Raw genomic sequence first — 24,012 nt, forward strand, 5'->3', positions numbered from 1 at the left:
TTCAATTCCCTTGCCCACGTATCTGTCCTCGGTCTCATGCGCTGCCCGCATGAGACCGCCTGCAAATTGGAGGAGCAACACCTCAGTTTCCCTCCAACCGGACAGCATTAACGTCGACTTCTCCAGTTTCTCTTCCCCACCATCTTTATCCGATTCCTATCTCCTTTCACGGAGCCAAAATCAATTCTCATCTCTCCCCTCATTTCTAATTTTGTCTGACATTACTCCCGGTCTAACCCCTTTCTCTCCCCGGCTGCCTGCTTTTTGCCATACCCCTTGAGGAAAGACTCAGGTCCGGAACATCAGAACTATATCTTTACCTCCTGTCGACACTGAGATCAGCTGAGTTCCTCCAGAATTGACTGCATGATCATTTTTCCCCGCCTTGAATAATGGAGACATTCTCGACCGTGCAGCAAAAAAGCCTCTCCTCGGGGGCCGGAGCGGATCGTGCGCGCGCACACATGCCCCCCCCGGGGAAATCAATAATTCAGACAGCGGAGCCAGGCGCTGGTTCAAGGGGGTTACTTTTATTGGGACGTGAAGGTGGAACAGAGGGTTCGTGGTGCAGGAGCCCCTTCCCCTCCCTCAGGTCGACGAGCTCCTCCGGGTCTGGACGCAGGAGCCCAGCAGTGCCGCCAGTGCCATCTTCAGGAAACTCTGCAGCTCAATGCCTCCCGTCCTTCTGCTGGCCTGCCCGGGGAGACAACGGCAGCGTCAGGCTTTGCGGGACACGTGGAAGGGGCCACGGGAAAACACAAGACGGTGTGGGACAGGTGGAAGGGGAAATGCGGGCCGGGACGGTGTGGGACAGGCGGAAAGGAGTAACACGGACAGGAACAGTGGGACAGGCGGAAGGGGTAACACGGGCAAGGATGGTGTGGGACAGGAACGCGTGGGGTAAATTAGGGGCTATCAGTTTAGGAGGGGGAAAAGCAAGGGACTGGTATCGGTGGGGTGGCGATTGAAGGGTGGGACAGTGGGGAGGGAGGATAACTGGCCCTCACCTCCTTGCTCTTTTTCCTTCCCTTTTTGCTCTCCTTTCTTGGGCTGCTCCTTCGGAACCTGCCACCAAATCATGGGGGGGAGAGGGGGTTACAACTCCATCCCATATCTAGCACCCCATATCCCAAACTAACCTTCCCCGGGTCAGAGCATCGAGTTCGTGCAGGCCAAACCTCTCCTCCTGTCTGGGTCAGCCCACTGACTGGACAGGGACTAGACAGAACGCAGGACCTGTTTCTCTGCTTAAGTGTTCGATGGGAACAGAGCAGTTGAGGGCAAAGTAGTCTATGTGGGTCTGTCTCTCACAGACATAGAGGGAAGATCCCTCCGCTCCGTCCCATCACACACTCCCGAGGTCACAGCTAAATGGTGGGGAGGGAGGAGGTGTGGGCAGCGTGGATTATCTCCTGCAGTCACAGGGGAAGGGCCAAGGGGGTGATGGGCAGGGAGGGAGGAGTAGACAAGAGTCACGGAATCCTTACGAAAGTGAAGCTCCCTCCGCTCCGTCCCATCACACACTCCCTGGGGTCGGACACAGAGAGAAGCTCCCTCTGCACCGTCCTGTCACACACTCCATGGGGTAGGACACAGAGTGAAGTTCCCTCTGCACTGTCCTGTCACACACTCCATGGGGTAGGACACAGAGTGAAGCTCCCTCTGCACTGTCCTGTCACACACTCCCTGGGGTCGGACACAGAGTGAAGCTCCCTCTGCACTGTCCTGTCACACACTCCCTGGGGTCGGACACAGAGAGAAGCTCCCTCTGCACCGTCCTGTCACACACTCCATGAGGTAGGCCACAGAGTGAAGCTCCCTCTGCACTGTCCTGTCACACACTCCATGGGGTAAGCCACAGAGTGAAGCTCCCTCTGCGTTGTCCTGTCACACACTCCATGGGGTAAGCCACAGAGTGAAGCTCCCTCTGCGTTGTCCTGTCACACACTCCATGGGGTAGGACACAGAGAGAAGCTCCCTGTCTAAAACAGTTCTGTGAACTGCAAGGCAACTCCGCTGATGCGTTTTCGGAGAGAGGGAAAAAGACAAACACAATCCCTACCTTAGAGGAAAACTTCTTGTCTGTCTTGCTTCCTGTGAAGGGCAGACAGAAAAATTGAACAGCATTCAAAGCCTTTCAGAATACAATATCTCTGTCCCAAGGTGGATCGAGGAACATATCCGACCCTGCTCTGCTATACAAAACAATTGTGACCAGTCCTTAATCCCAGGATTGCTAAAGCACTGAGTCCAACTGTTGTCTCTCTGCTCTCGAGACCAGGTTTGGCACCACACACTGGCTGTGGCTACAGGACCGCAGGGCGTTCCAGGGACAGGGAGGGGTGTAGTGGACTAGAGGGGGTTACAGAGAGGAAGGGGTGTAGAGGACTGGAGGGGTCACAAAGACGAGAGGTGTAGGGGCCAGAAGGGTTACAGAGACAGGGAAAGTTTTTGGGGACTGGAGGGAGTGACCCCCCACAGGGAGGAGAAGAACCACACACACTCACCTCCATCCACTTCCCCCCATTCCCCATGCACCGCTCCTCCCCAAGACTGACCCTTCTCCCTGCAGCACCCATATCTCTGGGCGGTGGTAAATGCCCACTACCTTTTGTCCCCGGCATGTTGACCTTCCTCTATCACGTTCATGAACCGGCTCTCCTCTCCCTGATCCATGGTGACTAGAATTTATTAGGGCCCCCTGGCAGAGTGTATATTTGTGAGGGGATCTCTCTGGAAGGGATCAGAATCTAGCATCACAATGCCTATGGAGGTGTCAGCATTCGGCCTGGCCGAGAGCAGGAATCCTGGGAGAGCGATGTTTAATCCCCCTGCATTATCCTCTAATCATGGGATCAGTGTTCGTGCGAGAGGGGAGGGATGTTTGTCCGCTGATCTTGGCACCATCAGTGAAAAAATTCACATTGTGTTCGTTGTTTTACTCTGTAATCATCTCCGGCTTCTCCCTGTCTCCGCAACCCCCTTCTGTCCCCTACAACCCTCCCTGACCCCATTGCCCCCATACTGTCCCCGAAACCCCTCCCTGTCTCCGTAACCCCCTCCGGTCCCTTCCTGTCCCCATAACCCCCTACTGTCCCCTACAACCCTCCCTGTCTCAGTAACCCTCCGTCTCCGAAACCCCCTTCTGTCCCCTACAACCCTCCCTGTCCCCTACACCCCTCCCTGTCTCCGTAATCCCCTTCTGTCCCCCACAACCCTACCTGTCTCCGTAACCCCCTTCTGTCCCGTACAACCCTCCCTGTCTCCGTAACCCCCTTCTGTCCCCTACAACCCTACCTGACCCCATTTCCCCCATACTGTCCCCGAAACCCCTCCCTGTCTCCGTAACCCCCTCCGGTCCCTTCCTGTCCCCATAACCCCCTACTGTCCCCTCCACCCATCCCTGTCCCCTACAACCCTCCCTGTCTCAGTAACCCTCCCTGTCTCCATAACCCCCTTCTGTCCCCTACACCCCTCCCTGTCTCCGTAATCCCCTTGTCCCCCACAACCCTACCTGTCTCCGTAACCCCCTTCTGTCCCGTACAACCCTCCCTGTCTCCGTAACCCCCTTCTGTCCCCTACAACCCTCCCTGTCTCCGAAACCCCCTTCTGTCCCGTACAACCCTCCCTGTCTCCGTAACCCCCTTCTGTCCCCTACAACCCTCCCTGTCTCCGAAACCCCCTTCTGTCCCGTACAACCCTCCCTGTCTCCGTAACCCTCTCCAGTCCCCTACACCCCTCCCTGTCTCCATAACCCCCTCTGGTCCCCTACACCCCTCCCTGTCTCCGTAACCCTCTCCAGTCCCCTACACCCCTCCCTGTCTCCATAACCCCCTCTGGTCCCCTACACCCCTCCCTGTCTCCATAACCCCTTCTGGTCCCCTACACCCCTCCCTGTCTCTGTAAACCCCTCCTGTCCCCTACACCCCTCCCTGTCTCCGTAACCTTCCGTCTCCATAACCCCCTTCTGTCCCCTACACCCCTCCCTGTCTCCGTAACCCCCTTCTGTCCCCTACACCCCTCCCTGTCTCCGTAACCCCCTTCTGTTCCCTACATCCCTCCCTGTCTCCATAACCCCCTCTGGTCCCCTACACCCCTCCCTGTCTCCGTAACCCCCTTCTGTCCCCTACAGCCCTCCCTGTCTCCATAACCCCCTTCTGTTCCCTACACCCCTCCCTGTCTCCATAACCCTCTTCTGTCCCCTACACCCCTCCCTGTCTCCGTAACCCCCTTCTGTCCCCTACAGCCCTCCCTGTCTCTGTAACCCCCTCTGGTCCCCTACACCCCTCCCTGTCTCCGTAACCCCCTTCTGTCCCCTACAGCCCTCCCTGTCTCCATAACCCCCTTCTGTCCCCTACACCCCTCCCTGTCTCCGTAACCCCCTTCTGTCCCCTACACCCCTCCCTGTCTCTGTAACCCTCTCCGGTCCCCTACACCCCTCCCTGTCTCCATAACCCCCTTCTGTCCCCTACACCCCTCCCTGTCTCTGTAACCCTCTCCGGTCCCCTACACCCCTCCCTGTCTCCATAACCCCCTTCTGTCCCCTACACCCCTCCCTGTCTCCATAACCCCCTTCTGTCCCCTACACCCCTCCCTGTCTCCATAACCCCCTTCTGTCCCCTACACCCCTCCCTGTCTCCGCAACCCTCTCCAGTCCCCTCCCTGTCCCCATAACCCCTCTAATGTCCCCTCCACCCCTCCCTGTCTCTGTAACCCCCTCTGGTCCCCTCACACCCTTCTCTCCTCTCTGTGTGTATCTTACTGTCGCAGAGCCAGAGCCTCATCAAGCACGAGCAGGCCCGAGGATTATTTCTTCCGGCTGAACCGTAATTCAGAGGACCTTCCCTTTAACAGGTTCCACACCCTCCACCAACTCCGTGCAGAAGTTCAAACTTCAAGGTGCCAGCAGTGGACTTGGGGCCTGTTGCTATAGCAACTGGGCTCATGGGAAGGAACAATCATCGATGCAGGGGCAGCATGAGGGGGAGGAGTGGAGGGGATGTGTGTCCGTCCCCCTCTTTCCGCTCTCCATATCATTCCCTGTCGATGACCATGCTGACGAAAGCCGTGAACTGCTCTCCGGGACATAGGGAGATCCCACTCTCCCAAGACTTCTTCAAAGGTGTGGGAGTTGGTCAGTTTGTCATCAGGCGGGTTTGGGGAGGATGTTTTGGAAGGTCTCTGTGGGGTGTGTCCCCTCCCACTCTGTGAAGCAGGGGGAAAGGAAATGCAGAAGGGGGTTCATGGGCTGGATCTGTCCAGGTATCTCCTCGTAGCAGCGGAGCGGCAGCAGGTAGAGGGGATGAAGGGCCTCACCTCGCTCCTCTACACATGGCAACAGGATTGAGGGGCTGAATGGCCTCTCCTGTCCCTCATGCTGGGGGATGGGGAAACTGGGCAGGACGGGCTCCAGTCCTCATCTGTGAGATGATTGGGATTGAAGTGCCTTCAGCTGCCCCTGACCTGGATCAGCTCGGATTGCTCCAGATTGGCTGAATGACCCCCCCCCCCCCTTCCCATATGTCCCGAGAAGGGATGTGAATGGCCCGCTGCCCCCTTCCCTGGGCAGGAGTTATGTTGCACCTCCCTCACTGTGATGACCCCCCCCCCCCCCTCAGCCATCAAGTCGGAGATCTGGATCTTCGTCATCCCCGCAGCTATGACCCTCTTCATCCTTGCCGTCTTCCTGGACGAGGTGGGGTTTTTCTTCAGGAACGAGTGGAGGGCCCAACGATGGCGGCTCAAGCTCTGGATCCTGGGCACCTATCCCGTGAGTTGCTGTGTCTCTGTAACCCTCTGGTCCCCTACACCCTTCCCTGTCTTTGTAACATCCTCCGGTCCCCTACACCTCTTCCTGTCTCTGTAACCCCCGCTCTGCTCCCTTACACCCCTCCCTGTCTCTGTAAAAGCCCACCTCCGGTCCCCTACGCCCCTCTCTGTCTCTGTAATCCCTTCTTCATTCACCTACACCCCTCCCCGTCTCTGTAACCCCACCTCTGGTTCCCTACAGCCCTCCATGCCTCTGTAACCCCACCTCCAGTCCCCTACACCCCTCCCTGTCTTTGTAATCCCCTCTCCAGTCACCTCCACCCCTCCCCGTCTCTGTAACTCCCCACCTCCGGTCCCCTTCACCCCTCCCTGTCTCTGTAAACCCCGCTCCGGTCCCTTACACCCCTCCCTGTCTCTATAACCCCACCTCCGGTTCCCTACACCCCTCCCTATCTCTGTAATCCCCTCTCCATTCACCTACACCCCTCCCTGTCTCTGTAACCCCATCTCCGGTCCCCTTCACCCCTCCCTGTCTCTGTAACCAACCCCCCCCCCCCCCCCACGGTCCCCTGCATTCATCCCTATCTCTGCAACCCCTACGGTCCCCTCCACCCCTCCCTGTCCCTGTAACCTCCTCCGGTCCCCTACACCTCTCCCTGTCTCTGTAACCCCCTCTGGTCTCTTACACCCCTCCCTGTCTCTGTAATCCCCTCTCCAGTCACCTCCACCCCTCCCCGCCTCTGTAACCCCACCTCCGGTCCCCTTCACCCCTCCATGTCTCTGTAACCCCACCTCCGGTTCCCTACACCCCTCCCTATCTCTGTAATCCCCTCTCCATTCACATACACCCCTCCCTGTCTCTGTAACCCCCTCTCCAGTCACCTACACCCCTCCCTTTCTCTGTAACCAACCCCCCCCCCACGATCCCCTGCATTCATCCCTGTCTCTTCAACCCCTACGGTCCCCTCCACCCCTCCCTGTCCCTGTAATCCCCTCTCCAGTCACCTCCACCCCTCCCTGTCTCTGTAACCCCACCTTCAGCCCCCTTCACCTTTCCCTGTTTCTGTAACCCCTGCTCCGGTCCCTTACACCCCTCCCTGTCTCTGTAACCCCACCTCCGGTCCCCTACACCCCTCCCTGTCTCTGTAATCCCCTCTCCATTCACCTACACCCCTCCCCGTCTCTGTAACCCCACCTCCGGTTCCCTACACCCCTCTCTGTCTCTGTAACCACTTCTCCAGTCACCTACACCCCTCCCTGTCTCTGTAACCCCCCCCCCCCCAGGCCCCTACATCCCTCCCTGTCTCTGAAACCCCCACTGGCCCCTACACCCCTCCCTATCTCAGTAACCCCCTCTGATGCCCTACTCGCCTCTGGTCTCCTACACCCTTCCCTGTCTCTGTAACCCCCTCCTCTCCAGGCCCCCACACCCGTCCCTGTCTCCGTAGACCCCTACAATTCCCTACTCCACTCTGTCTTAGTAACCCCTCCCTGTATCCATAATGTTGTTTTATTTATTCTTCCCCAGGTTTTTGCCGTGACCTCCCTGATAGGTCTCTACATTCCTCGTTCCTCCTCCCTCTGCAGTTTCATGGCCTCCATGTGAGTAGTTCCCCTCAGCAGGAGGGAGCAGTCTTGATAATCCCTTTCCTGTTCACTCCCAACAGAGACCATCACCTACTCACTCTCACCATCCACAGTCCTGTTGGTGCACAAGACCCTGCAGCAGAAATAGGCCATTCAGCCCATCAAGCCTATCCCACCATTCTGATCATTCTCCCACTCAGCCCTACCTGGCCTTCTCCCCATAACCTTTGATGCCCTGGCTAATCAAGAACATCTGCCTTAAATACACCCAATGGTCTGGCCTCCACATCTGCCTGTGGCAACAAATTCCCACAGATTCACTACCCTCTATCTGAAGAAATTCCTCCACATCTGAGCGGACGCCCTTCAATCTTGAAGTTGTGCCCTCTTGTTGTAGTCTTTCCCACCGTGGGGAAACAACCTTTCTCTGTCGACTCTGTCCACGCCTTTCAACATTTGGGGTAAAACACAAAGATTGAAATCATTGTGGTTGAAGTAAAAACACGATGGTGAAGAAACTGAGCAGGTCAAACACAATCCAGCAGAGATAAAGATACAGAACCAACATGCCCCTCATCAAGGTGTGTCGTTAAACTGTTTCATAGAGATCCCCCTCCTCATTCTCTTAAATTCCAACGTCCAGGTCAAGAGCCGTCAAACGCTCCTCGTACGATAACCCTTTCATTCCCAAAATCCTTACAAACCTCCTCTGAACCTTCTCCAACATCAGCACATCCTTTCTTCAATAAACTGCTCACAATCCCCCCATGTGAGGGCTCACTTGGGCCTTAAAAACCCTCAACATCACATCCTTGCTCTTATATTCTATACCTCTTGAAATAAATGTGTTTACCTTCTTCACAACTGACTCCATCTTCAGGCTATCATGCAAAAGGGCTCCCAGCTCCCTTTGTTTCAGTTTTCTCCCCATTAAGATCGTCTGCCTGATTATTTCTTCCAACGAAGTGCACGGCCAAACAACTTTCCGATGTTGTGTTTCATCTGCATGTTATACTCGTCCTCTACAGCTCCTGTGTTTCCTTGACACGACCCGCTCCTCCACCGACCTTCGTCTCGTCTGCAAAACCGGCCACAAAGGTGTCCAATGCATAATCAAAATAATTGACATACAACAGAAAAAGAACCAGCCCCAACCCTGACAATTAGTGAGCGCAGCGCTGTTACAGAGCCAGTGATCAGGACCGGGTTTCGAATCTGGCGCTGTCTCTAAGGATTTTGTACGTTCTCCCTATGGATTTACTCCAGGGGATCTGTTTTCCTCCCAACCTTCAAAACCTATCGGGGGGCTGTAGGTTAATGGGATGGAATTGGGTGGCGTGGACTCATGGGCTGGAAGGACCTGTTACCCTGCTGTATGTCTACATTTAAAATTTATTAAAATCACTAGCGGCTGGTGGCCAACCAGAACATCATCCCTGTACAGGTTGGACCTCTTTAATCCATTAACATTGGGTTCTGCCCAAGGCTGGACCACAGAAAAGGCCAGAAAACAGAAACAGACCCCTAAGGGAACACCCTCCCCCCACCCCATGTAAACATATCAAAGGTAGAGCAAAACTTAAACAGGAAATAATACTGTGGGGCAGCATGGTTAGTGTAGCAGTTAACATGGCACCTTTTCATCACCAATGATTGGGATGTTAGAACCAACTCTTTGGAGACAGCACGAGACTCAAACCCCGGTCCCGATCAAGATTCAATTTATTATCACTGTAATAAAACAGAGTCCTATTACATGAAATTCCTTTTACCTGCTGTAAGGCGGATAGGTTTGCCACCGGCAAGAATTGCCTGAAGTGCCTCTTACAGTCGGAGAAAGAGAAACAAAAGAGTTTCCCCCCCAGAGTCACTGAGTGTCCGTGAATTCACCTCCAGCGCTTCCACAGCTACACAGATTCCAGTCCAAACCATCGATAGCCTGAACTCCAATCTGAAATTCCGACACAGTCAGGAACCCCTTCAGTGCCTTCGGCACCCTCTCGCATCCTGGTTTCGATTCCTGCTACCTCTCCGGCTAGTTTAGAGCCAGTCTCCAGCAGTTTGCAACCCCGACGCGAGTCCCCCCTGACAGTAGTCTCCAACAGTCCCACAGCCTCTGCGGGTGCCTCAAGTCACCAACAGCCCCGCTGCATGGCCCCTCACTGGTCCGCTACGTGGTCACTGTCAGATGTGTCATCTCTTCTGCTTCTCCTTCTCAGATGGGGGGTGGTTTCTGGTTGTGGCAGATTCAACCTTTACAGCACCGGCAATCAAGACCGGGGTTCAAGTCCCACGCTGTCTGTAAGGAGTTTGTACTAATGGCAGCAGATTCAACTCTTACAGCGCCAGCGATCAGGACCGGGGTTCAAATCCCGTGCTTTCTGTAAGGAGTTGATATTAAAGGCGCCAGATTCAAAATGTGCTGGACCACGGGAGTTGCCGAATAGAAGTTCAACCTGTATGTGACTCTCCGTTTCCTGCCGTCAGCCAATGCTTTACCCACACCAGTATGTTTCCTCATACACTACAGTCTCTTATCGAGTTAAGTCACCTCATGTGAGGCACCTTGTCAGAGGCCGCCTGAAAATCCAGATACACAACACCCACTGCCTCTCCCTTATCCAGACCTCTTCAAAGAATTCTAATAGGTTTGTCAAGCAAGATTTTCCCTTAAAGGAAACCTTCCAACCTCCTCTGCCTTTGATTGGTTTTTGGGACTTCGGACCTCATTCCTGATTGGTCAGAGTGGTAATCAATCCCCTCTCGCTGTTCCATTCTCTGCAATCCCTCAATGCCGCCACTGTTCTCTCCCCAGCTATCACTCCATCACACTCTGGAAGTTCCTGGGACTAATTACGGATTTTTTCGGCGGGAAGGGAAGGATGTTGGAGCGACTGGTTGGAGTCGAGGTCTCTCCCAGCCCCTTCCCTTGCTGCTGTGGTTGCTGTTGCCCCACCATCTCCGTCAACAGGTGGGTCAGGTTGTGGGGAGAGGGAGGGGAAGGGGAAGGGTAAGGGGGACTGGGAGGGAAGGCTGTGGACTTTGGGGGGAAGGGGGAGGGGTACTGGGAAAGAAGGGCAGGATGGGGATTGGAAGGGAGGGAAAGGGGGAATGGGATACAGAGAGAGAGGGGGGAGAGAGGGGGAGAGAGAGGGGGATGACTGGGGGGATGGGGGAGAGAGAATATTGGAGAGAGAGAGAGAGGGGGACCAGAAGGAAAAGGGAACTGGGATAGAGGGGGAGGGAACTGAGGGAGGGACTGCAGGGAGTAAGAAGAAGGTCTGAGAGGGAGGGGAACAGAGGTAGGGCTGAGAGGGTCTGAGGGAGGGAAATAGGTCTATGCAGGACTGGCATCAGAAAAGGTGACCCCAAAATGACTGTCTATAAAACTTTTGTGCAGCGTTTCAGCAGAAATTTATGATTTTTGATTAAAAAATATCCCTGCCATTAGTTATAACAACAAAAAACATTTTTCATAAGTCCAGCTTACATGTATCAATATGCCCACAAGGCTAAAACTCTGCTCATTTACTTTTTGAACTTTCTAATGCGCTCCAGTCAGAGCTGTCATTACCCAATTACAATGACGCTTCGAATCATGTGGTTTTGTCTGCATGTGCCACAAGCAAGCACTGTTGTTTTTGTTGCTTCTGGGGTTGCTGCTTTTGTAAAAATTTTTAAAATTTTAAAATTTAGACATACAGGACGGTAACAGACCAATTTGGCCTGTGCCACCCAATTTACACCCCATTGACCTACAATTCCCCCACCCACCCTGGTACGTTTCGAACGGTGGTAGGAAACCGGAGCCCCTTCCCAGAGGAAAACCCACACAGACACAGGGAGAACGTGTCTTACAGTCACCGCGAGACTTGAACCCCGGTCCCGATCGCTGGTGGCTGTAACCATTATGCTAACCACATCACCCTGTGTTTTAGCTCCAATGTAATGGTAATTACCATCTCCACACTGCTGAAGATCCAGCTGCGCTGGGTGGGTCACGTCTCCAGAATGGAGGACCATCGCCTTCCCAAGATCGTGTTATATGGCGAGCTCTCCACTGGCCACCGTGACAGAGGTGCACCAAAGAAGAGGTACAAGGACTGCCTAAAGAAATCTCTTGGTGCCTGCCACATTGACCACCGCCAGTGGGCTGATATCGCCTCAAACCGTGCATCTTGGCGCCTCACAGTTCGGTGGGCAGCAACCTCCTTTGAAGAAGACCGCAGAGCCCACCTCACTGACAAAAGACAAAGGAGGAAAAACCCAACACCCAACCCCAACCAACCAATTTTCCCCTGCAACCGTGTCTGCCTGTCCCGCATCGGACTTGTCAGCCACAATCGAGCCTGCAGCTGACGTGGACTTTTACCCCCTCCATAAATCTTCGTCCGCGAAGCCAAGCCAAAGAAAAATGGTAATTAGTATTTGTGAACCAATACCAGTAAGATTTTTGAGAATGAAGTCATAATGAAAGGAAAAGAAGGAGAATTTTTTTTTTTTTTTAAAAGGCTTTGGCTCAGTTACTGATCATATTATAATTCAATGGAGAAAGATTTTACAAAACAATTTTGTTGTTAGTATTCATGTAATATTTGTATGATTCAGTGTGTTTCCAATTATCCAAAATGAGAAAGAGGGGACATTCAAACAAGAGGACATGGATTGAGATTGAAGGGGGAAGAGTTTAGGGGAAACATGAGGGAGAATTTCTTCACTCAGAGGGCGGCGGGAATGTGGAACGAGCTTCCGGCCGAAGTGGTAGATTTTAATAGTGAAGGGAAAAGTGAAGGATGAGAGGGTCGTGGAAAGTTATAGGCTGGGGAACGGACATTTTTCGGTTAACCGGATTTTTCAGATAATGGTGAAATGGCTTGAAGCAGCCCAGGAGCATCAGCTGAATACTTGTATCAAGAAAAAACGAGGGAAGCTTTATCAAGCATGAAATAATGTTTAATTCTTATCAAAAAGCATGATTTCTGCCTGCAAAACACTCACATATACAGATATTAAAAATTTTGGATAACTGAGATTTTCGGTTAAGTGGTTTTCAGATAATAGGAAACATGATATTGTATTTTAATTTTGCTAGTTGCTTATCTCACTACTATTGCAGGTACATTGAGTGATTTACAAGGGAATTACAAGTAACAGTCATACTAAAAACATTACTAAGGATTCTGTAGGGTCTGGTGCAGGAGGATATCCATGGGGGGGTGGTTTTCACCACGAGTTACCACACTGGGTGACACCAACCCTAATGATGCCATTAATGAAGGACTGGGAGGGAGGGAAATGTGGAGGGAGAAGTTCAAGGTAAAGGGAGAGAGATAGTTGGGAGGGAGGAGAAAAGATGAATGGGGAGGGGGAAAGGGAGGGAACGAGTGAGGAGAGCGAAAGGGAGTGGAGGTGAGGGAAAGGGAGGAAGGAGTTGGGGTGATTGAGGAAGAGGGAAGATAGGCCAGGAAGGGACTGAGAGGATTACCGGGAGATGGGCCAGGATTGCGATGAGCTGGGCCTGGGTGGTGGGGCTAATGAACAGTCTCACAGGGGCACTGGTAAGCTGGCCTCTGCCAGAGTTGGCTGAGGGAGTGTGACGTACCTGCTGTCTGTGTCCTTAGGTCCAACCTGCGGTGGATGACGATGGCCGTCTTCCAACTCTCTGTAGTACGGACCATGCTCTTCTTCATTCTGCTAGTCCTGTGGACGGATGAGAAATATGATTACGGGGAGGTGAGTACAAGTCGAAAAATTCTCAAAGCAGCAGCCTCCCTGCCCTCCGCTCCGTCCCATCACACACTCCCGGGGGTTGGAGAGAGTGAAGCTCCCTCCGCTCCATCCCGTCACACACTCCCGGCAGTCAGACACAGAGCGAAGCTCCCTCCGCACCATCCCGTCAGACACTCCTGGGGGTCAGACACAGAGCGAAGCTCCCTCCGCACCATCCCGTCAGACACTCCCGGGGGTCAGACACAGAGCGAAGCTCCCTCCACACCATCCCGTCACACACTCCCGGCGGTCAAACACAGAGCGAAGCTCCCTCCACACCATCCCGTCACACACTCCCGGCGGTCAAACACAGAGTGAAACTCCCTCCGCACCATCCCATCACACACTCCCAGAATCAGCCACAGAGCAAAGCTCCTTCATAACGAGACAGTTCACAGCCAGGAGTCACCATCGGAGGGCAGGAGGTTCCACTCCTGCCTCTAATTTCACCCACCCCCCCTCTGCAGGTGGATCTCCTCAGCCCCAACACCTATATGCATGCCATCATTGGCACCTCGACCTTCCTCTCCTTCTATGGCTACCTGCTCTTCTACAAGGCCACCAGAGCCCACCTGCAAGGCTACGGCCTCCAGGGCAAGTTCGTCTGTGTCACCGCGGTGCTCGTGTTATTCGGCCTGCAGAGCGGCATCCTGGAGACCATGGGGGCGCTGGGCGTCATTCCTTGCACACCTCCCTTCTCCCAGGACATGCGGTCTCAGGGTAGGTGGCTGCTATGCTCAGGGTTTTAAATTTAGACATACATCCTTCAAGGGCTGAACAGGAGAAGCCAGAGAGTAGTGGTGGATGGTCGTTTCTTAGACTGGAGGCCTGTAAATAGGGGTGAGGCTCAGGGATCGGTGCTAGGACCATTGTTGTTTGTCCTCTATAACAATGATCTGGATGATAATGTGGGAAATTGGATCAGCAAGTCTGCAGATGATACTAAGATTGGAGGCGTCGTGGACCCTGAGGAAGCTTGCATAGGGATCCGGACCAGATGGAAAAATGGGCTGCAAAATGGCAGATAAGTGTGAGGTGTTGCATTTTGGAAAGGCAAACCAAGAAATGACGTACACGGTGAACGGTCGGGCACTGAGGGGTGCGGTAGAACAGAGGGATCTGGAAATAGAGACATAATTCCCTGAAAGTGATGTCACAGGTGGACAGGGTTGTAAAGGGAGCTTTTGGCATATTGGCCTCATAAATCAAAGTATTGAGTGAAGGAGTTGGGATGTGATGGTAAAGTTTTATAATTCATGGGTGAGGCCAAATTTGAAGAATTGTGTGCAGTTTTGGTCACTGAACTACTGGAAAGATATCAATAAGAATAACAGTAGAGAAGATTTATTTGGATGTTGCCAGGACTTCAGGAACTGAATTACAAGGAAAGATTAAACAGGTTAGGATTTTATTCCCTGGAGTGTAGAAGAATGAGGGGAGATTTGATCGAGGTGTTTAAAATTATGAGGGGGGACAGACAGAGTAAATTTGATCGGCTTTTTCCACTGAGCGTCAGTGAAATACAAACCAGAGGACATGGTTAAGGGTGAAAGAGGAAAAGTTTAGGGGGAATGTCATGGGGAACTTCTTCACACTGAGAGGTGGGAGTGTAGAGCGAGCTGAAGTGGAGAATGCGGGCTCAATTTTAACATTTAAGAAGAATTTGGACAGGTACATGGATGGGAGAGGTATGGAGGGATATGGAATGGCTGCAGATCAGTGGGACTCAGCAGAATAGTTCAGCAGACTAGAAGGGCCTGTTTCTGTGCTGTAATGCTCTATGGCTTCCCCCCATGCAATGTCAGTGAGCATTGGTTACTGGCTGAGGGGAGATCTGATCGGTGATCGGTTTAGAACATTAGACCATAAAACACAGGAGCAGAGCTAGGCCATTCAGCCCATCAAATCTTCTCACACTCAGTTCCTTGTCTTCTCATAATCTTTGATGCCCTGGCTAATCAAGAACTTTCGCCTTAAATACACCCAATGGCCTGGCCTCTACACCTGCCCATGGCCACATATTCCACAGATTCACCGCCCTCCGGCTGAAGAAGTTCCTCCGCATCTCTGTTCAAAGCGGACACTCTTCAATCATGATGTTGTGCCCTCTTGTTCTAGACTCTCCCACCATGGGGAAATAACATTTCAGAATCAGAAATTATTGTCATGAACAAGTCATGAAATTTGGTGTTTTTGTGGCAGAATCAAAGTGCAAACATTTATATTCTGACCATCTGACAACAAAACTATAAAAAATAAAAATAAAAGTGCACGAAAAGTAGGGCAGTGTCTTTGTTCATTGATTATTCAGGAATCTGATGGCAGTGGGGAAGAAGCTGTCCCTGTGCCACTGAGTGCTTGTCTTTAGGCTCCTGGACCTTTTTCTGATGATAGCAGAGTGAAGAAGGCATGGCCTGGATGGTGGGGGTCCCTGAGGATAGAGTCTGCTTTTTTTAAGACACTCAATGGAATGAAGTCTGGTGCCTGTGATGTCACAGGCTGAGTTAACAACCCTCTGGAGTTTATTCTTATCCTGAGAGTTGGCGTCTCCATATCAGGCAGTGATACAACCAGCCAGAATGCTCTCCACCGTACACCTGTAGTTTATGAGAGTCTTCTGTGACATACTGAATCTCCTCAGACACCTCATAAAGTATAGCCGCTGGCGAGCCTTCTTTGTGATTGCAACAAAATGGAGGCTCCAGGACAGATCCTCGGAGATGTTGACCCCCCCCTCCCTGAAATATGAAGTTCTTGACCCTCTCCACTACTGAGCCCTCAGTGAGGACTGGGTCATGTTCCCTTGACTTCCTCCACCATTCAATGAGCTGACCCATCTCTCTCTTGTACACTTCCTCATTGCCGTTTGTGATTCTATTGACAACTCTGGTGTCATCCTTGAACTTGTAGACAGCATTGGAATTGTGCCTGGCCACCCGGTCAAGGGTGTATAATGGGTAGAGCAGTGGGCTGAGCACGCATCCTTGGCGTGCGCCTGGGTTGATAATCAATGAGGAGGAGACGTTGTTTCCCATTCGTACTGACTGTGGTCTTCCGATGAGGAAGTTAAGGATCCATTTGAAGAGTTGGGTACAGAGCCTTAGAGTTTTACATCTTTCTAATCTATTTGAAATTTTATAAATTTTAGACATAGAGCACAGTAATAGGCCCTTCCAGCCCAATTACACCCAATTAACCTACAACCCCTGGTATATTTTGGAGAGGAAACTGAAGCCCCTGGAGAAAACCCACAGAGACAAAGGGAGAACGAACAAACACCTTACAGACAGCGTCAGATTCAAACCCTGGTCACTAATGCTGTAACAGCATTGTGCTACACTAACTGTGCCTCCCACTGTTGGGGAGTGGGGCGTCTGAGCCTTGCCCTAGAAAGGAATCCCCTCCCCCTGACAGGACACAGAAAGGGTGGACAGGACACAGAAAGGGTGGACAGGACACAGAAAGGGTGGACAGGACACAGAAAGGGTGGACAGGACACAGAAAGGGTGGACAGGACACAGAAAGGGTGGACAGGACACAGAAAGGGTGGACAGGACACAGAAAGGGTGGACAGGACACAGAAAGGGTGGACAGGACACAGAAAGGGTGGACAGGACACAGAAAGGGTGGACAGGACACAGAAAGGGTGGACAGGACACAGAAAGGGTGGACAGGACACAGAAAGGGTGGACAGGACACAGAAAGGGTGGACAGGACACAGAAAGGGTGGACAGGACACAGAAAGGGTGGACAGGACACAGAAAGGGTGGACAGGACACAGAAAGGGTGGACAGGACACAGAAAGGGTGGACAGGACACAGAAAGGGTGGACAGGACACAGAAAGGGTGGACAGGACACAGAAAGGGTGGACAGGACACAGAAAGGGTGGACAGGACACAGAAAGGGTGGACAGGACACAGAAAGGGTGGACAGGACACAGAAAGGGTGGACAGGACACAGAAAGGGTGGACAGGACACAGAAAGGGTGGACAGGACACAGAAAGGGTGGACAGGACACAGAAAGGGTGGACAGGACACAGAAAGGGTGGACAGGACACAGAAAGGGTGGACAGCCAGCACCTATTTCCTCCAGGGAGACAGCAGCAAACACCAGAGGACATTGGTACAAGATGAGGGCTTGAAAGTTTAGGGGAGAAATTTCTTTTGTACAGATAGATCACACTTATGTTCAGATCTGGTTGCCTCATTACATGAAGGACGTAGAAGCTCTGGAGAGGGGCAGAGGAGATTCACTAAGATTGGGAAACAAGTCTGATGAGGCAAAGATAGCAGAGCTGGGACTTTTTGGAGCCTAGAAGGGTGAGAGGTCGACAAGATTCTGGATGGCCAGTGCCTGTTTCCCAGGGTGGGATCAGCAAACACTAGAGGACACCTGTACAAGGTGAAGGGAGGAAAGTTTAGATGCGATGTCAGGGGTAAGTATTTTTTGGATACAGATTACTGGTAGATGCCTGGAATGCATTGCCTGGGGTGGTGGTGGAGGCTGGTAAATAGGGGCATTTAAAAGACTTTTAGATTGGTACATGGATACAAGAAAAATCAAAGGTTATGGGTGTATGAGAGGAAAGGGGAAGATTGTTCTAGGCTTGTATGGGTCACACATTGTGGGCCAAAGGGCCTGTCCTGTTTATGATGCAAATGGGACTCTGCAGAGTATGTGGTTAATGGCAGGATTTTTAAAAGTGTGGTGGAACAGAGGGACCTTGGGGCCCAAATCCATGCATCTCTCAAGGTTGCCGCTCAGGTTGACAGGGCGATTCAGAAGGCTTATGGCACACTGGCCTTCATTAGCTGGGGGATTGAGTTCAAGAGTTGTGAGATAATTTGTAGCAGCTCTACAAATCTCTAGTTACAGGAAAGATGTGGAAACTATGGAGAGATTGACCAGGATGTTGCCTGGATTGGTGAACATGTTTTCTGAGGCAAGATTAACAGAGCTAGGGGGCTTTTCTCTTTGGAGTATAGAAGAATGATGGTGGGGCTAGTGAAAAGGTACAGCACAGACTCCCAGGTGGCCTGTTTCTTGTGATGTAGTTGTTCGATGATTCTATGGATTGGTGGATGCTGGATAAGTGAATTTTCTGGTTACTTGAGATTGGCGAACTAACAGCAAGGTGTGTTCATTTTAAATCCATATTTTTTACCTCTTTATTTTAGAACCATAGAACACTACTGCACAGAAACAGGCCCCTTCTAGTCTGTGTCAAACCACTTTTTTTCTGCCAAGTCCTACTGACCTGCACCCAGTTTATATCTCTCCATACCCCTCCCATCCACATACTTGTCCAAATTCTTATTCAATGTTAAAACTGACCCCACATTCACCATCTCAGCTCATTCTGCACCCCCACCACTCTCTGTAAAGAAGTTACCTCTGCTTTTCCCCTTTCATCCTTAAACTCTGGTTTGTATCTTACCTCCCCTCAGTGGGAAAAGTCAACCTACCCTTAGTCTATCCCCCTCATCATTTTAAATATTGCGATAAAGTCTCCCCTCCTCCTTTTGCAATTTTTTTTGCCGGTTGCTTGAATTCTGGATAACATGGCCTTTACTGGTGTTGGATGTTGAGGTGGTGAGGCCAAATTTGGAATATTGTGTGCAGTTTGGGTCATCAAACGACAAGTAAGGAACACAATTCAAAGGTTTATGAAGATGTTGTCAAGTTTTGAGGAACTGAGTTACAAGGAAAAGTTAAAATCCGCAGGAAATTCTGGAGGAACTCAGCCTTCCTTAGGAGGTAAAGATATATTTACCGTAGTTTCAGGTCTGAGGCCTTCCTCAAGGTATGAATAAAGTCAGGCCTCTTCCTAAAAGCCACAGAGGAGATTTACAAGGATGTTGCCTGGTTTACGGAGCAGGCCTTATGAAAACAGGTGACGTTGTTATCGTTTAGTCCTGTCAAGGTACAAGTAGTACAACCAAACCACAAAATGCAACACACAGAGAATTTAATTCAAGTCACGCTAGTGGGAATGAGCAGTAGACAAGGTCACCTCCCTAATACTGTCAACCTCATTCAAAGTACAAGGTTATAGAGTACACAATTTAAGGCATTTTTCCTACATCTGATTAAGGAAACATTCCTTTGAGGCTATTGTTTCAAGCTGAAGTGTTACAGTCAGTGTTTGTTCGTTTCTAAAGACAGAAAAATGGTTATCATTGAATTGGCTTCTATATAATTAAAAGATATGGATTCGTGGCAGAGATCAAAAGGGTCCTTTAAGACAGTGTTAGCCTGGCTCGGCACATGTAAAATGTTGCCCCAGCGATCTCCATATTATTTTGAACAGGGTTAGTTGAAACAACATGATTATCCAACTGCACGAAAACCAACAAGGTCGGGTCAGATACAGCAATGAGCTCTCTGAACCCTTCTCCATTAACAATGGCGTGAAGCAAGGCTGTGTTCTCGCACCAACACTCTTTTCAATCTTCTTCAGCATGATGCTGAACCAAGCCATGAAAGACCCCAACAATGAAGACGCTGTTTACATCCGGTACCGCACGGATGACAGTCTCTTCAATCTGAGGCGCCTGCAAGCTCACACCAAGACACAAGAGAAACTTGTCCGTGAACTACTCTTTGCAGACGATGCCGCTTTAGTTGCCCATTCAGAGCCAGCTCTTCAGCGCTTGACGTCCTGCTTTGCGGAAACTGCCAAAATGTTTGGCCTGGAAGTCAGCCTGAAGAAAACTGAGGTCCTCCATCAGCCAGCCCCCCCACATCTCCATCGGGCACACAAAACTCAAAACGGTCAACCAGTTTACCTATCTCGGCTGCACCATTTCATCAGATGCAAGGATCGACAATGAGATAGACAACAGACTCGCCAAGGCAAATAGCGCCTTTGGAAGACTACACAAAAGAGTCTGGAAAAACCTCACAAAGATAAGCGTATACAGAGCCGTTGTCATACCCACACTCCTGTTCGGCTCCGAATCATGGGTCCTCTACCGGCATCACCTACGGCTCCTAGAACGCTTCCACCAGCGTTGTCTCCGCTCCATCCTCAACATCCATTGGAGCGCTTTCATCCCTAATGTCGAAGTACTCGAGATGGCAGAGGTCGACAGCATCGAGTCCACGCTGCTGAAGATCCAGCTGCGCTGGATGGGTCACGTCTCCAGAATGGAGGACCATCGCCTTCCCAAGATTGTGTTATATGGCAAGCTCTCCACTGGCCACCGTGACAGAGGTGCACCAAAGAAAAGGTACAAGGACTGCCTAAAGAAATCTCTTGGTGCCTGCCACATTGACCACCGCCAGTGGGCTGATATCGCCTCAAACCGTGCATCTTGGCGCCTCACAGTTTGGCGGGCAGCAACCTCCTTTGAAGAAGACTGCAGAGCCCACCTCACTGACAAAAGGCAAAGGAGGAAAAACCCAACACCCAACCCCAACCCACCAATTTTCCCCTGCAGCCGCTGCAACCGTGTCTGCCTGTCCCGCATCGGACTTGTCAGCCACAAACGAGCCTGCAGCTGACGTGGACTTTTACCCCCTCCATAAATCTTCGTCCGCGAAGCCAAGCCAAAGAGAAGAGTTGAAACAAAGCCATCGGCTGCAGGCTTTTGATGTTTCCACATTCTTTTGACAAACTTGTAGTGCAGGCTGTTTTTGGGCGGGAACCGCTTTATATGAATGGGCTGTGTCTGACAGCTCATTATGTGTAACAGCCAGTAAAAATTTGTGTAGAGGAACACAAGAGATGGCTTTATGGAAGAAGTGATAATGGATCATTCTTGTCTGGAATGTTAGTTGCATCTGGCCTGTCTGTGTGAGTGTCCCAATACCCATTTCTTAGTAATTCACAGCAATCATTTCTACTTTACCTTTCATCATACAGTTATAACAACATCAACATCTTAACTCTAATGCACAGCACATTCATTTAATTACATTGTCAACCAATACCACAGAGTGAACTAGGTCTTTTCTCCTTGGAGCAACGGAGGATGAGAGGTGACCTGACAGAGGTGCTTAGGATGATGAGGGATCGATCATGTGGATAGTCGGAGACTTTTTTCCTGGGGCTGAAATGGCTGCCACAAAGAAAAGGGGTTTAAGGTGCTGGGGAGTAGGTACAGAGTTGATCTCAAGGGTTAGTTTTTTTAATGCAGAATAGTGGGCACGTGGAATGGGCCGCTGGCAACAATAGTGGAGGTGGATAGGGTCTTTGGTTAGTAAAATAGAGGGCTATGGGAAAGCCTAGTAATTTCGATGGAAGGGACATGTTAGGCACAACTTTGTGGGCCAAAGGGCCTGTATTGCACTGTAGGTTTTCTATGGGTCATTCTATGGCTCTATAGCTGGGAGAGAATGGGAGGTGTCCAGACCAACAAGTGGTGCTAATTGGATATAATTGAGAGGTGAGAATTGATTTTGGCTCTGTGAAAGGAGCCAGAGGGGAAAGGGGAGAAATAGAGCTGGGTGAAAGGAGACAGGGAGATGAATGTGGGAGGGGTTCTGACAGAAACCAGAGGTCAATATTAATGCCATCCAGTTGGAGGGTGCATAGATGGAAGATGTTTTTCCTCCAAATTGCAGGCATCCTCAGTCTAGTCTGTCTGACCATGGACAGACATGTCAGCAAGATAATGGGGTAGAGAATTGAAATGGGTAGCCATTGGTAGATCCAGGCTATTGCGGTGAAGAGCCAAGGCACTCAATGAAGCGATCTCCCAGTCTGATCTCAGTCTCTCTTGATTTAGAGGAGACCACAACTGGACTCGATTTGGGGGATAGCACAGTTTGGATTGAGTTTGGCTCAGATTAGATTGGTTTGGACTAGATTTGGGTATGGCACAGTTTGGCTCCAAATAGATTGGCCTGGACTGGATATGGGGATGGCACAGATTGAGCTGGGTTTCGCTCAGATTAGATTGACCTGGACTAGATTGGGTTCAGGTTGGATTGGAATGTCAGACTGGATTTGAAGTGGATTGGATTGGATTTCAGTTGGATTAGATTAGATTGGCCTGGATTTACATGGATTGGATTGGGTTCAGTCAGGGCCAGGAATGGGATGAATCTGGTTTGTTTGGGACTAGGTTTGGCCCTGGTTGACTTGGATGTTGGGGAGGTGACCTTCCAGCACCTGATCCCCCTTTGCCCCATCTCTTCCAGTCATCTTCAACTATGCGGTGATCGTGGAGATGTTCGTCATCTGCATGCTGGCCCGTTATTGCTTCAGGAAGGTGGAGCCAGTTGGTCAGTCAGCTGAAAACCTATCCTGGGAGAACAAGGCTGTGCAGACAGAGGAGGGCAGCCTTTATGGATGGGCCTGGCTGCCCCTGGCAGCCATTCCGGTGGACCAGGCCAAAGTGGACGACTCCCTGTGCCGGATTGAGCATGCACCGCTGGATGGGTTTGACTTCAAGGCTGCCGGAAGGTCTCCAGGGGCCAGAGGCTTTGGCTCTGGCTGTAGGGTTCCCGGTCCAGATGGCACGCTGGCTGTAGAGTGTGCCCCACATTGCGGCGCCAGCCAGAATGTGACGCTGGTCTGAAGTGTCTGGTCCACCCCACCCCTCTATGCCTGGATAGTCCAAGAGGTCTTCATGCCCACTGGGAGCCTTGAGTAGTTCCAGAGACTATGGACTGAGTAGCCTCACCCTGCGTGATGTGTGCTAACTCTTGGCAGGCCTGCTCCCTGAACTCCACATGGGTGTTTGGACAGTTTTATCGGGTGGGGGGAAAGCAAAGTAAATGTAAGGGAGGGGGAAAGTGAGAGAGTGAGAGAAAGAAAGGAGAGAGTGTGAGACAAAGGGACAGAAAATGAGAGAGAGAAAAAAAAAAGAATTTCTGCCAGTTGTGGGTGGGTCTGAGTGAGAGGGAAAATAAGGTAGGAACTGGAGTGGCAGAGATAAAACTGCAGAGGCCAGAAACCTGTGGAAGGTGAAGCAGTTGGCCCCTCGGGGGCTGCTAAACATAACGCCGCAGTTTCTGTTTGAAGCAAATTCGGAAAACACCTGGGGTCATGACTAGGAAAACAATGAACTCAGTGTGGATATGTTCTCCGGTTTCCAGCTGAGAAGGGGGCACAATAGACCATCCTTGGTGGGGTGGGGCTGAATGACCTCTTCTCACCAGTGCCCCTGCCCAACCCCTCTTCAATTGTTCACAATAATGATTGGTGCTGAGTTCCTGAATCGAATAAACTGTATGATCATCCTTTTACAAAAAACACTGTAGACATATCTCATGAGGCCATGACCCAAGGGCTGTTCGCTATGATCTCCATTCCTTCTAACTTATTTTGTCTCTCACTCGTGCCCAGCGATCCCTCGCATTCAAGATCCCATCATTGTCATGTAATGGTACAGAATGTGTAATATTACATATTACCTGCTGCGTGCAAAAAGATGCCCCTTAGTCTGAGAGAATGAGAAGCACAAGGGAGAACCTTCAGAGACACTGAGTGTCCATGGATTAGCCTCCAGTGCTCCTGCAGCCACACAGACTCCTGTCCGATCCATCGGCCAGGTCCAGATCCGAATTGAGGTGTTTGGAAGACAGCGCCTGAAACCCCTGCGGGACCCCCTCGTGCCCTAATGCATCCCAAACCGATACATGGTTCCCACGAGCCAGTCTTCAGCGGCGCACAGCCTGTGTGGGTCCTTCAGCCGCTGAGCCCCTCGCTGGTCTGCTGCCACGATCACCGTCCTAGAGGGTGCTTTCCTTTGCTTTTCTCTCTCCACGGGCTGGGGTGGGTGTTATTTCTCCTCGTTTCTGCTGCCCCACGTCAACCCGCTGCTCCCTTTCATGATGCGCAGCCCAACACAGGCGCTGCCTTCTTGTTCTTAGGGGCACTGCCAATCACTTCGAACCGTCCGGGGTCCCGACGCGCCGAATCCGAACCTTCCCC

General features: G+C 51.4%; 1 protein-coding gene and 1 long non-coding RNA gene across 3 annotated transcripts; one reads left to right on the top strand and one right to left on the bottom strand.

Annotated features, from left to right (window-relative positions):
• Positions 1–510: 510 nt before the first annotated feature.
• On the bottom strand, positions 511–2,757 carry LOC138759161 (uncharacterized). Its single transcript, XR_011354643.1, has 4 exons — positions 2,609–2,757; positions 2,063–2,094; positions 1,008–1,065; positions 511–693 (listed from the first exon to the last, which is right to left on the bottom strand). It is a non-coding gene; the product is annotated as an uncharacterized lncRNA (long non-coding RNA).
• On the top strand, positions 2,391–23,498 carry LOC138759152 (organic solute transporter subunit alpha-like). Of its 2 annotated transcripts, none has more exons than XM_069929160.1 (7): positions 2,391–5,122; positions 5,619–5,770; positions 7,298–7,371; positions 10,172–10,327; positions 12,978–13,089; positions 13,548–13,845; positions 22,275–23,498. In XM_069929160.1, the coding sequence occupies exons 1-7, from the start codon at positions 4,945–4,947 to the stop codon at positions 22,652–22,654; spliced, it is 1,350 nt and encodes a 449-aa protein (XP_069785261.1). In that variant the 5' UTR covers positions 2,391–4,944; the 3' UTR covers positions 22,655–23,498. The 2 variants fall into 2 exon arrangements, with proteins under 2 accessions (XP_069785261.1, XP_069785262.1); XM_069929161.1 differs by having other exon boundaries at positions 2,393–5,122; positions 13,593–13,845; positions 22,275–23,497.
• The last annotated feature ends 514 nt before the right edge of the window (positions 23,499–24,012 follow it).

The sequence above is a fragment of the Narcine bancroftii genome, chromosome 3 (genome assembly GCF_036971445.1).
Source record: "Narcine bancroftii isolate sNarBan1 chromosome 3, sNarBan1.hap1, whole genome shotgun sequence".
In the NCBI taxonomy this organism is placed as follows: domain Eukaryota; kingdom Metazoa; phylum Chordata; class Chondrichthyes; order Torpediniformes; family Narcinidae; genus Narcine; species Narcine bancroftii.